The sequence below is a fragment of the Hyaena hyaena genome, unplaced genomic scaffold (assembly GCF_003009895.1).
Source record: "Hyaena hyaena isolate Hyena2069 unplaced genomic scaffold, ASM300989v1 scaffold_1000, whole genome shotgun sequence".
NCBI classification, from domain to species: domain Eukaryota; kingdom Metazoa; phylum Chordata; class Mammalia; order Carnivora; family Hyaenidae; genus Hyaena; species Hyaena hyaena.
Genome location: NW_024081631.1, coordinates 197,178 through 210,601, shown reverse-complemented (window position 1 = coordinate 210,601; position 13,424 = coordinate 197,178). Strand labels below are relative to the sequence as shown.

Sequence of the window (13,424 nt, the reverse complement as noted above, 5' to 3'; positions counted from 1 at the left end):
GAAATGAAACAGCATGCTTGAATCCATAACTTTTAAACATTAGCTTTTAAAAGCTATGATAAACTATAACTTAATTTGAATTAGATTTTAATCAACCAGAGAAAATTCTTTATAATGTGATATATTGGAAATTTGCTTTTAGTTGATTGTTAGTCATGTTGAGAGTCACATTTTCAATCACATGATGATAATTTTGTAAATGTCCTACTTTATTTACTCTTTGAAATATTTCCTTTGAAGTACAAAATCTAGTTGCATTCATTATGTCTTCTTAGAATGTGGGAATGGGCCTGGGGTCAAAGTGTGATTTTACTATTTTATTCATCAACTTTATTTGTATGTTGAGAAAAAAAAATTCCAGTATACTTAATAGTGAAAAAGTAATATATGTTAAATATCTAAGTCTTCAGTGTTTTGGGGATTTTCAAATTGCTCCTTTCTATACCTCAAACAAATTATTTAAATCTCTATATGTAAATAATTTAAACTCTACGAGAAGATCAACTGGTCATTCCTTTTTTTCCCAATGTTTATTTATTTTGATAGAGAGAGAGGGAGAGTGCTAGTGTGGGGAGGGGGCAAAGAGAGAGTGTCAGAGAGAGTCCCAGGCAGGCTCCATGCTATCAGCATGGATCCTGATACTGTACTTGATCTCATGAACTATGAGATCATGACCTGAGTTGAAATCACGAGTTGGATACTTAACTGACTGAGCCACCCAGGCACCCTGATTGTTAATCTTTTTTAAACGTGATATAGGAAGGATTTTAACTGAAACTAAAATGTCAAAATATAATAAATTCTTAATCCAACTAGTTTACTTACTTTTGTTAACATTTTATCAATATTTGCAGCAATACAGGCATTATCTAGATGGCAGTCTGTCCTCACATTTTCTGTAGAAAAAGAAAACAGACTACATAGTAAGTTTTTAAGAACACTTTTTTCCTCAGATGATTATATTAATTCTAATAATTTTGCTCCCTTAGTTAAATACTAAAAACACATTCCTAACACTTGAGTTTTGTGTTCATTTTTTTATTCATTAACATGTATTTACTTTTCATTATTTCAAAAATCTTACTCGTAATAAAATACACAGTGTTTATTTTCATTGCATTCATTTATTTTTTCTTATTTATTTTTATCTATTCAGTTTTATTCATTAAAATACACAATATTTTATGGAAAAATGGAAGAATATAGTCCCTCTATGGTATAAAGTATGTTAACTACATGAAACATATGGCCTACTTCTTCCACTAAATAAAGCAACACCTTTGCTTATTTCATTTTATAGACGATAAAGGGATACTGGCACATTTCTTAGAAGATGTAGTGCTTTGCATACTTCACTACTGTGCGGTATTATATTTTATATAGTTCTCTGATCATACATAAAATTTCGCAGTATAATTTACCTTGGCAGTAAGTGCCATCATTAGGCGCGAACTGTGACTTTCCTGTGGATGTCTGATAACCTTCCTTGCAGGAGCAGTTATACCCACCGTCCACGTTTTCACACACCGCATGATCACCACAGGCAGCAGATCCACTGCACTCATCTATATCTGGAAATATTTAAAAAATTAAATTTTTTATTTAGTGCTTATACGGTTGCCCCCTTGCTGATACGATAATAGATACAGTTAGTGATCTCATATCAAATTTTACAACAAAGCACGGAAAAATCCCATCATTTGGAAAATGATAGAGCAAACTTTGCCACATATCATTTTTTTTAAAACCCTGATTTGGCCAATCTATTTTGAAAGTGCATTAACAACCGTCTTTCATGGACCAACCAAACTCTTGAATTATTTTCTGAATAGAATTATTCATCCCCAAAGCTGTTAAATTAATTCCCGTCATTGACAATTTTAACATTTAGTCCTAATTTAATAAAGAGCCAATTTTTTAAATACATTGAAAATTCTTTGTTGTCTAGTACTACAGTAAACTCAGTTTAGGGTAATCTGCAGGATAAAAAAGAATAGTTCACTTTCTTTCCAAAGCTTCATTTTTGCATGTAAGTTATCCTAAAAATTAGCAGAATATGTGATGTAACTCCCTTAAATCTTACCACAACTTATTTATTACTTTTGTCCACGTTATATTTTACTACAATTCTTAATACACAGTCATCATAGATAAAGTAACAAATTGTGCAGAATTAAGTCTTAGATTTTCAGTAGCCATATATCAAAGTCACAATAAAAATGTTAGGTTTTAAACTCACATAATTTATATTCTTAATTTAAAATTTTACATATTGCAGTGAAATATGTCTTGAAGTTATAAATGCAGTATAAATACTCTGCCAGTAGGCAGAGTTCCAATAGGGAAGGCTTCCAAGGAACTGAAGAGTCCAGATCATTACCTTAAACTAATGCAAAGATTTTTGTATTCCCAGCCTGGCTCTGACATCTTAGAGATACTCTATGTTAGATTAATGAATGCGCCTGTAATCTTAAGTATAAAATTTGATTAAAAAAAAAAACTAACAGAGTGCCACAATACTGTTTTCCACAGAAAAGGGGGAGTGATCACAGTCCAATTTAAAAGACCGTCTAGCCAGTTATCTTAAAAGTAGCTGATCCTAACTTCTCACTTCCAAAAGGTAATGAAGGCACAGAATACCATTAAAAATTGAACCACCCCAAACTAGAACTGACAGTAAGCCTCTCGGCAGTTCTTAAAGAAATTTCCATTAGCTAGAAAGGCAATGGTATTAGATTTAAGAAGACAATTCACAGCCCTAAAAAAAAAAGGATAGGAAACTCCTTATTCTTCTGCCAAGTCTGTATCTTCACAATCTGTATGACCCAAGTATATTACCTTTAAAGAAACAGGAATATTGTTCTGGTTCCCTTAATGACTTCCTCTCATTTCTGTGTATGTGTGTAAAGAATGTCACTCTACACACACACACACACACACACACACACACACACACAAAGACAGAAAATAAAGTAGGGGATGAGCAAAAGCAAGTTGACTCTTTTTTTTTTTTTTTTAAATGTTTTATTTATTTCTGAGAGAGAGAGAGAGACAGTGTGAGCAGGGGAGGGTCAGAGAGAGAGGGAGATACAGAATCTGAAACAGGCTCCAGGATCTGAGCTGTCAGCACAGAGCCCGACGCGGGGCTCGAACCCACCAACCGTGAGATCATGACCTGAGCTGAAGTTGGACGCTCAACCAACTGAGCCACCCAGGCGCCCCAACAAAAGCAAGTTGACTCTTAAGATAATGGTGAACCATCCACTAAAGGATTGCATTTAGGGTAAAGAAAAGAAGCCAGGTGGAAGTGAAGACTAGCATTATTATTTTTCATGAAATCAATGAAGTGAGAAAAAATATATAAGAAAACTAAAGAGTAATTATTTTCTGGAGTAAGGCTGAAGAAGTAGCATGCATTGTATCCAAATGGGGATAACACCCCAGGGAAGATGTGAACAGACCCATGTGATATCATAAATAGAACCATTTATTTCAGAAATAAGAAACTTTTGTTTTCTGAATGCCCATGTTTCATGTTTAATTTTAATTTATGTTTTTATTTTCTTAATGTTTATTTTTGAGAGAGAAAGAGAGAGAGAAAGTAAGTGTGTGAGCAGGGGAAGGGCAGAGAGAGAGGGAGACACAGAATCCAAAGGAGGCTCCAGGCTCTGAGCTGTCAGCACAGAGCTGAAGTGGGGCTAGAACTCATGAACCATGAGATCATGACCTGAGCAAAAGTCAGATGCTTAACCAACTGAGCCACTTATGTGCCCCATACCCATGTTTCATATTTTAGATGTCTTCTTGGGCTAACAGGAAATGAGGTGTTGATTTCTCTTAATTTTAAAATCATTTAAAGGTGCAATTTTCTTGGCAAATTTGTCCCAAATCCAATGTCTAAGCAACATACAAACCTTTGCAAACTCAATTTCTACCCTCTCTTGTGAATTTTGGACAAAGGCATATATAATCTTGGTGCTCATAGCTGACTGTGTTTCCATTTTTCCCTGTGCATCCTCCATGCCTGTGGTGCTTGCTGGGGCCTCTGCTCTAGTTCAAGCCTTTCTACCACCTCACTTTGCTAGTTATTATCCCAGAATGTCAGCCGTGGGCCCTGTAGGGTATTTCAACCTCTAAATTCACCAAGTGACAAAATAATAATCCTTAAAAATAATAAGGAGGTTGTATCTTGGGAGACAAGCATTCAAGATTAGCGTTATGCAGATTTTTATATTCTGACTCTGAATGTTATACAATAAATATTAATTAACCTACCAAAGTAATGCTTTGCAAATCTTAATCATTCCATCAAAGGACTGATTTCCAAATTGCTTATATGTTTCTTGCTTAATATTTTTGATTTTGTAACTTATTTACTAAAATGTGGAAGTGAGGTTTGCTGAATTTGATATCCTTCTCACTCTGTACACTGGTAGTAGAGTTTATTGAATCTAAGCTACCTAGTAATGGAGTGTGTGACTACAACTGGCTATGTACTGGAGTAGTCAAAAAACCTCTACCTTTTTCAGGATATCATGCTATGCCCTGTGCTACCTAGTATTGTAGAGAGAATCATAACAAATTGAAAGAGTGCCATGCCCAAATGAGATGCAACTGGCTTACCAAAATGAACATGATTGTTATTTTACAGCAAGATTTACACTAACTTCTAGCATTCTCTTGCAGGGCCTCATGAGCTGAGATCTAATAACACTATGTGTCCTTCTTCTTACAGGTAAAGGCCCTGTAGAAGATCTTAACTCAGGGGCGCCTGGGTGGCTTAGTCGGTTAAGCGTCCGACTTTCGCTTAGGTCATGATCTTGCGGTTAGTGGGTTCGATCTTGCGGTTAGTGGGTTCGAGCCCCACATCGGGCTCTGTGCTGACTGCCAGCTCAGAGCCTGAAGCCTATTTCAGAGTCTGTGTCTCCCTCTCTCTCTGACCCTCCCCTGCTCATGCTGCCTCTCTGTCTCTCTCTCCTAGAAATAAAAATATTAAAAAAAAAAAAAAGAAGATCTTAACTCAAATACTAGCTTATAATACTCATTAGTTTTATGATTTTGGGTAATACTATAAAAACACCTTTTACTTCAAAAGAGTTCTTTTTTAAAACAAGTGAGGAAATGTATGTGAAGGTGTTTTGAAGTAGTGCCCAAGATATAATAGCCCCAGTGATTATATCCATACTGCATGTTTTACTAGCAGGAGTCCTGTGAATATGTAGGTTTGGAGAAAACAGATTGATAACGAGTGTCTCATTAGACAGCCATGTCTTGGTACTCCCCAGAGACCTAAAAGAGGAAAAGAACCCCCACCTCATCTTAATAAAAGTTAAATTGCTACTATGTAATTATTTCAGTCAGGCTAGAATTGGCATACCACATTTAATAACTGATCCACTTTCTCTACCACCAACCTAACACTGGGCTTAATACTAATAAGGTGATTTTGCCAAACATAAGCACATCATAACAATCGTTCGCTTGTTTTGCACATCAAAAAATTCACTTGGTACTTTTTCATTAGGGAGGTTATGCTTGTTTTTCATGTCTACAATGAGCCAACCCAGCAGTATTTTATCATAATCTTTTTTCAAAACATGATCGTATGATTGTTTTGATTCTTATAATTTTCATCCATAACTGAATTGTCTAATGTTTAACTTACAGATTGCGAAGAAAAGATAAAATGTTCAATTACTAAAAGTAATTTACGAAGACAAAACTGAATGTTAATATTATCCAAGGCCAGAAAAAAATCTGAAATTATCGGCATACCCAAGGGAATGCGACATAAAAAATTACACGCTGTAAATGCTTGCTCTTAAGCACCTAGTAAACCTGAAGCTCTTAGGTTCTATTCATTTGGCTTTGGGAGAGCCACTTTCCTCTTGGCTGCCTTGTTTTTTCTCATTTGTGAAATGCGAATTTGGAATCAGGTCCCTGTGGGGCTAGGCATCTGAAATTCTGTTTTACTGTAATTCCAAGGGAAAGCAAATATACAGGAAGCTAAATCTTCCTCAAATCCTTTTGCAACAAAACTATCTTATCTGTGGCCAATACTATTTGAATATAGACTAAAGGTAAAGAATTTTGCTTGAGTCATTTATTGCCCTGAATTGGAGGTTTTCATTATCTATTTATAGAGGTTCTTTATTACTATGATCACCAGACATGGTGAATTTTAGGATCAGGTAAACTTTCAAATCAGAGGCAACACAGAACAAGATGATATACTAATGTAAAAGGAAACAGAATTATAGTTCTCTGTTCAAATTCCCTGAAGATTATCAGAGTGCACAATGAAAATTACTATAGGACTAGAGAAAAAAAGACACAGCTGTTCTACTTCTCAAAAAAGCTTAATCCTTAAGGACAACAAAATTGGTGAGAAATAACAATTTTCCAGAGAATGAATTTTTCAGTGAATAATCCATCAAACATAACAGGTAGAAACAGAAGGACTCAATGTTGGGTACTGGGTTTTAATATAGTTCTTGTATTTACTCATTGCTTAAAATAGCTAAAAAGGGAATTAACCAAAACTTAGGGCCATTCCACAGTATCTCAATAATAAATGAGTACTGGGAGAAAGAGTCGTAAATTACATACACGTTATACCTCCATGAAACGTTGGCATTCAATCATCTCTGTGTGTATGTGTTTTCTCTGTGTCTGTGATTCAATTTTTTCTAATATAGGAATTCTATACTTGTAAGGAACATAAACAGACAGAGAAATACAACATTTTGTGAAGTGAAGCATATTAAAAGTAAAAATGATCAGATGAAAAGACAGATGTTTTCCAGAGACAGGAGGGAATGGAGAGCATAGTTAAAATTAAATTCCAGTGATTAAGATGTTGTGTATATTTCTTCACTAAGTGGAACATTTCTAGTAAAGCTTACAGAGCTATGTAATTAGAACTTAACTACTAAAGCTAAAATACACATATACATAACATTCTAAGAGGATGTAATAAGAGCAGGGGTTTGAAAGTATCAGATTGTGAGGTATTAGAAGTTTTCTGGACAGTTTCATAGACTATGTCCTGAATATACTGTAAAGCTATTTTCCAATAAAAATTTTTGCTGTAAACACTAAGATTGAAACACTAGTTATCATTAGTGTTGAAATTATCACTCAACAGAAATAGTCCTATTGTCTCTTATTTTAAGTCCTTGCAAACCTTAATCCTCTCTACTTGCAAGATTCAGGTCAATGCATAAGATTTAGATGGTCACCTGCTTTAGCCTTCTGTGGCTTTCCTGATACAAGCCTGGGATTCTAATCCTCCTTTTATCCTAAACATGTGAATCAGAAATAGCCCTCACTTACAGATCAAATGGGGAGAAGAACTTCTTTTCTGTTTATACAGTGGAGTAAATGTTATGAACCATAGGTACATGAGACAGGATAATTTCTTTGATGGAGACATTTCGCTGATAAAGTTTCTTTGGATGTTGTCTCCTAACTTCTCGTGTGTTAATAAGAGCATAGCTAGACTTCTCCTTAGCTTACTAATGAGAATCTCAGTAGGGAACTAATTGAAGGCTTTAGTGTGATCTAGGTTAGCCTGGGTATCTTTCTTTTAGCTAACTATGTAAAGTAGACATAGCACATTGCCCTTGCCCACATTGCATATAGAGTCATGAGTATCCTTTCCTGGCCATGTGATTTCACACTCAGGATCTCAGTTCATGTATTAATTTTGCAGATTAGTATCAGTCATAATTAATTACACTAGTTGTTGGTAAATTGGATAGTTTTGTATAAACCATAATCAAGATGTTTTATAACTTACTTTCAAAGTTAAAGTCTTTGGTCCCAGAGAATTTGCCTCGGAAAATTGTTCATCTTTTTGAATTTCCTAAACAACTTTTTTCTCAGACTTTAATCCAAATTCTATAGGATCTGATATATCAAATGCATGATGAAATTACAACAGAAGGACATTAAAAAAACTTCTAGATACTCTCTTCAGTCTCAGAATAACATTTCACTTAGGGATTTAATTGAAATTATTATCATTCCAGAGAACATTTCAGTAAACCTGAAATGATGTTCTAAATAGGATTCTAGTATTCTGAAAAACTTAATGCAGATCTTACGTGTAACTACCTTTTAGCTGATAATACTAAAAGAACTAGAACAATTCTTTTATTTATTTATTTGTTTATTTATTTATTTTGAAAGAGAGAGAAAGCGAGGGCAGGGGAGAGGCAGAGAAAGGGAGAGAGAGAATCCCAAGCAGGCTCCGCATTGTCAGCACAAGGCCTAACACGGGGCTCCATCTGACAACCATGAGACCTGAGCTGAAATCAAGACTCAGACGCTTAACTGACTGAGCCACCCAGGTGCCCCTAGAACAATTCTTTTATAACTAATGCCTTTCTGAACATTTTCTGAGAAAATGTAGAGGCCATCTCAGAGTGCATATCTATAAAAGCATCAATATCTTGCCATGCAAATGATAGTTTTCTTGAGTTAAAATATTATTTTTTATTTTATTTTATTTTTTATTTTATTTTATTTTATTTTATTTTATTTATGTTTTATTTATTTCTGAGAGAGAGAGACAGTGTGAGCAGGGAGGGTCAGAGAGAGAGGGAGACACAGAATCTGAAACAGGCTCCAGGCTCTGAGCTAGCTGTCAGCACAGAGCCCAACACAGGGCTCGAACCCACAAACCATGAGATCATGACCTGAGCTGAAGTCGGACGCTTAACCAACTGAGCCACCCATGCACACCCACTTTTTAAAAATGTTTTATTTATTTGAGAGAGAGAGAGAGAGAGAGCGAGCGTGATCAGAGAGGGTCAGAGAGAGAGGGAGATACAGAACCTGAAGCAGGGAGTTAACATATTTTTTTTTTTTAAATATTTTTTATTTATTTCTAGGAGAGAGAGAGACAGCGCGAGCAGGGGAGGGTCAGAGAGAGAGGGAGTCACAGACTGAAACAGGCTCCAGGCTCCGAGCTGGCAGCCAGCACAGAGCCCGACGCGGGGCCCAAACCCACGAACCGCGAGATCATGACCTAAGCGAAAGTCGGACGCTCAACCGACTAAGCCACCCAGGCGCCCCATTAACATATTATTTTTAAGTGTAACTATTTATCCTGCGGTTTGTCACCACTTTAGATTTCATACTTTACATGATTTTTTTTCTTGTGGACTGATTGATTTTTCTCCTTCAGTTTTTTCCCTACATCCTTAGATAAATATTCCATAGGAAACAATGACACTGTCTTCAAGGACTAAAGGAATCAATGAAGTTTCTAAAAGTATTGCACAACTAAGGTACCCTCAAAGACTGGCAGAATTTGGTTCAAATATTATTTAATCTCTGGAGGTAATAAACAAAAGAAGAGGTACAAATTTTAAGTTAGGGAGTCAAACTTACCTATGCAGAGGGTTCCATCGTTTGTGATAAACCTGTCCTGGTTACTGCTGGATCTGTAACCAGGCGCACACATACAGTAGTAACCTCCCTCTGTGTTCGTGCAGTTGGCATTTTCACCACAGGGCTGGGTCAAGTTTCCACACTCGTTATCATCTGTGGACATATCAATTAAAACATTATTTTTATATAATTGAACTTGATTTCTAATATTTCCCACCAGTATTTGCGAATTATGACCATTAAACAGTATAAGGAAATGTGATGCCAGTTTCTAGGAAAAGTTGACAGTCGGATCCATATTCTACCCTGTGTTATTCTTATTTATAATGGGAAACCTTCTTTGTTGTTGCAAAGCAAAATAGAATCTCTTATTTCTTTTTTTTCTTTCTTTTTATGTATTTATTTTTGAGGCAGAGAAAGAGAGAGACAGCATGAGCAGGGGAAGGGCAGAGAGAGAGGGAGACCGAATCTGAAACAGGCTCCAGCCTCTGAGCTGTCAGCACAGAGCCTGATATGGGGCTTAAACTCACAAACTGGACATCACGACCCGAGCTGAAGTTGGGTGCTTAACCAGCTGAGCCACCCAGGTGCCCCAGAATCTCTTATTTCTGAAACACTGAACATAGTCATCAAAAGTTTATTGGAAGATTTTCCAAATTTTATGTGTAATTTAATTATAATAATGTCAATACATGTATACTCATTTGTACATTTATAATTTTCTTTATAATTAGTCAAAAGCATATCGTAAGTGAAAAAATCAGAGATTACAAATTGACATGCTCTAATCATGTATCATTTATCTTTATTACTTATTCTCTGGAAGAATTTTGCATTAGTAGATTTTTTCACTTATTCCTTAATGTGTTTATTCATTACTATGTGCATTTTATTGTCCTATAGAATAGTACACAAACACACACACAAAAAGATATCATGGTCCTGGGGCTTTATCTAATAGTATTGTAATACAGTTTATCAGAAAATATATAGATTCATAAGCCCTCTGTAAAAATTAAAAGCAAATTGACATAATCTGTCAAGTAAATAAAACCAAAAATAAGTGCTTTTCAGAAGTGATCATGATGGGCTGGAAGAAAAAGAAAATATTTTCAGCTGACACTAAATCTTATTGTGGGTTGAGTTATGTCTTGGAAAAAGACATGTTCAAGTCCTAACCCCATGTCTTGTTGACTACGTGGACCCTAATCCAGTGATTGGTATGCTTAAAATAAATTACATGGAAATGCAGACATGAAGACATAGAGGAGAAAGCTACGTGAAAACAGAGAAAGAGCTTCAAAGGAGATCACTGCAAGACGAGGCATGTCAGAACAGTTGGCAACCACTTGAAAGAGACAAGAAAGGATTCTCCTCTAGACCCTTTGGAGGGAACGTGGTCCTTCCAACACCTTGATTTTGGACTTCTAGCCTCCAAAACTGTGGAGGCTATGTATGTGTTGTTTTGAGCATCCAAGTTTGTCCTAGTTTGTCAAGGTGGCTCTTGGACACTAACAGACCCAAACTGGCCAATGTAGGATAAGTAAGTATTGGATAGAGAGAAGAAAGGTCACTCACAGGAAGGCAGAATGTTAAGCAAAGACACAAGCATAAAGTATTTGAAACATTTCTGAAGGTAGAGGGAAGACTAATTGGGCAGCACAGAAAGAAATCATAGGGGAATCGTAAAAACAAGTTGGAAAAATGTCTTTGATTTTTACCCTTTATTTTTATCAAACCAAATTTAATTTCTCTTTAAAGAATGAATTGTGTAACATTTAATTCACACACAGGCTATTGGAGACATATAGTGATGACTAAGCACTGGAGAATTTTCCAAATGTTTTATAAATATGAATTCACTGAATCCTTACATAAGCTCTAGGAAGTAGGTGCCATTGTTACGCTCTCTCACTGCTGAAAAAAGTAAGGACTAGAGAGGGAAGAAACTTGCCAACATCACACAGCTATTTAGTTGCAGAGCCAGGGAGTTTGGTTCCAAAGCCTGTTCTCTTAACTGTTGCATCCTGCTGCCTCTGTGAGAATTATTTAAAAATGCCAAAATGTATAATAAGAATTTGTCAGCTGAATTATGGGTCTGTTTTGCAAGATGGAATGGTATTGAGGTAGTGATTTCAGAAGGAAAATGGAAACTTTATTTAAATTCTATTTTTTCAAGTTTATTTTGAGAGAGAGAGAGAGAGAGAGAGGGAGAGAGAGGGAGAGAGAGGGAACGAGCAGGGGAGGGGCAGAGAGAGAGGGAAAGAAAGAGAATACCAAGCTGGCTCCACACTGTCAGCGTGTAGCAGGACGTGAGGCTTGAACTCACACACCGTGAGATCATGACCTGAGCCAAGATCAAGCATTGGAAGCTTAACTAACTGAGCCACCCAGGTGCCCCTGCGTTCCACTTTTAACTTACATTTTATTTCTACTTCCTCATTTTCAAACATTAAGAATATAAGTATAGAAACTAACATATGGTAGACAACTAAAGATGGATTCCTTTCTTTTTTCAAAAATGACTACTATGGACACGTCAGGTAAGATTTGCAAATCCTATTTATATGCTTTGTCACTTTGACTTATTATATTAAGTATAATAGACTAACTGCTATAAACGTATCCAAACATGTAACGGCTCAGTACAGTAAAAAGATTATTTATTGCTCTAATCAGAGAGCATGGTTAGTGTTCAGGTAATTTTTCCACAATGGTTCAGGGACACAGGCTTGTTCTATGTAATAGCTCCACGGCCCCAGAGGGTTCCAAACTCTCTGTATTGATCCAGGTAAGCAGCTAGGGTCAAATAGAGAGCACAAGAGAGTCATGGGCCATGCCTATAAAAGTCATGTATCACTCAAACCCACAAACCTTGAGACTGAACTGAGCTGAGATCAAGAGTCAAACGCTTAGCTGCCTGGGTGGCCAGGCGCCCCCATATGGAACTATTAAAAGATGTTATGGAAAGAGAAGGAAATAATGTCGTTGATGTCTTTTCAACTCCCACCTAACTGCAGGGTAGTTTCTTACCTCGTAGTTTTCAGGAGAACACTTTTTTTAAAGTGATTTTTAAAATTTTTTATTTTATAGAGACAGAATTGTGAGAAAGAGCAAACGAGAGAGGGAGAGAGAGAGAGTGAGAGAGAGAGAGAGAATCTTAAGCATGGTTCCGCACTCAGCAAAGAGCCTGAGGCAGAGCTTGATCTCACAACCCTGAGATCATGGCCTCAGGCAAAATCAAGTCGGAAGCTTAACTGACTGAGCCGCCCCAGGGGCCCCCTGGGGAACACCTTATAAGATAGAGTTGTATGATTAACATTACTACCATTCACTGAAGTCCCCAATAAATCAGGCACCATATTGAACACTTTGCATACATTATCTGACACACATTTTTAATACTCACATAAATCTTATGATGCAGACATTATTCCTATTTTACAAACAAAACTGAAATATAAAAAGTTGGATTACCTCACCTAAAGGCACACAACTAATAAGTGGCAAAGTCTGGTTCAAGCCCAGACCATTCGGAATGTTGAAGTGATCTCATTTTTCTTAAATACATTATAAAAAGAGTTCATAGTGGTAACAGCTACCATTTATTGAGTGTTTATTATGTGCTAGTCACTGTGATAGAAAGATTACTGTAAAATGGAAAATACGTTGTGACTAACTCAGAAGATTGTCAAGAGGATTAAAGAAATTGATGTTCAGACAATGCTTACAGTAGAGCTTAGCGTGTTTTAAGCGGTATATACAGGGTGCTAATCTATTGTGTAAAAAATATTACTACTACTATTTTATTTCTTTTTAATATATTTTTTTAAATTTTTATTTATTTCTAGGAAAGAGAGAGAGACAGCGTGAGCAGGGGAGGGTCAGAGAGAGAGGGAGACACAGACTCTGAAATAGGCTCCAGGCTCTGAGCTGGCAGTCAGCACAGAGCCCGACGCGGGGCTCGAGCCCACGAACTGCGAGATCATGACCTGAGCGAAAGTCGGATGCTTAACCGACTAAGC

The 13,424-nt window shown here is 36.4% G+C and overlaps 1 protein-coding gene across 3 annotated transcripts in view; it reads right to left on the bottom strand.

The window, feature by feature from the left end:
- Window positions 1-13,424, bottom strand: part of ADGRL4 (adhesion G protein-coupled receptor L4) — a 110,756-nt gene that overhangs the window by 43,658 nt on the left and 53,674 nt on the right. For all 3 annotated transcript variants that reach the window (XM_039221696.1, XM_039221697.1, XM_039221698.1), the window contains exons 3-5: window positions 9,400-9,552; window positions 1,422-1,571; window positions 826-896 (exon numbers count right to left, since the gene is read on the bottom strand). In XM_039221696.1, the coding sequence (XP_039077627.1) occupies window positions 826-896; window positions 1,422-1,571; window positions 9,400-9,552 (374 nt within the window). The remainder of the gene's footprint in view (window positions 1-825; window positions 897-1,421; window positions 1,572-9,399; window positions 9,553-13,424) is intronic.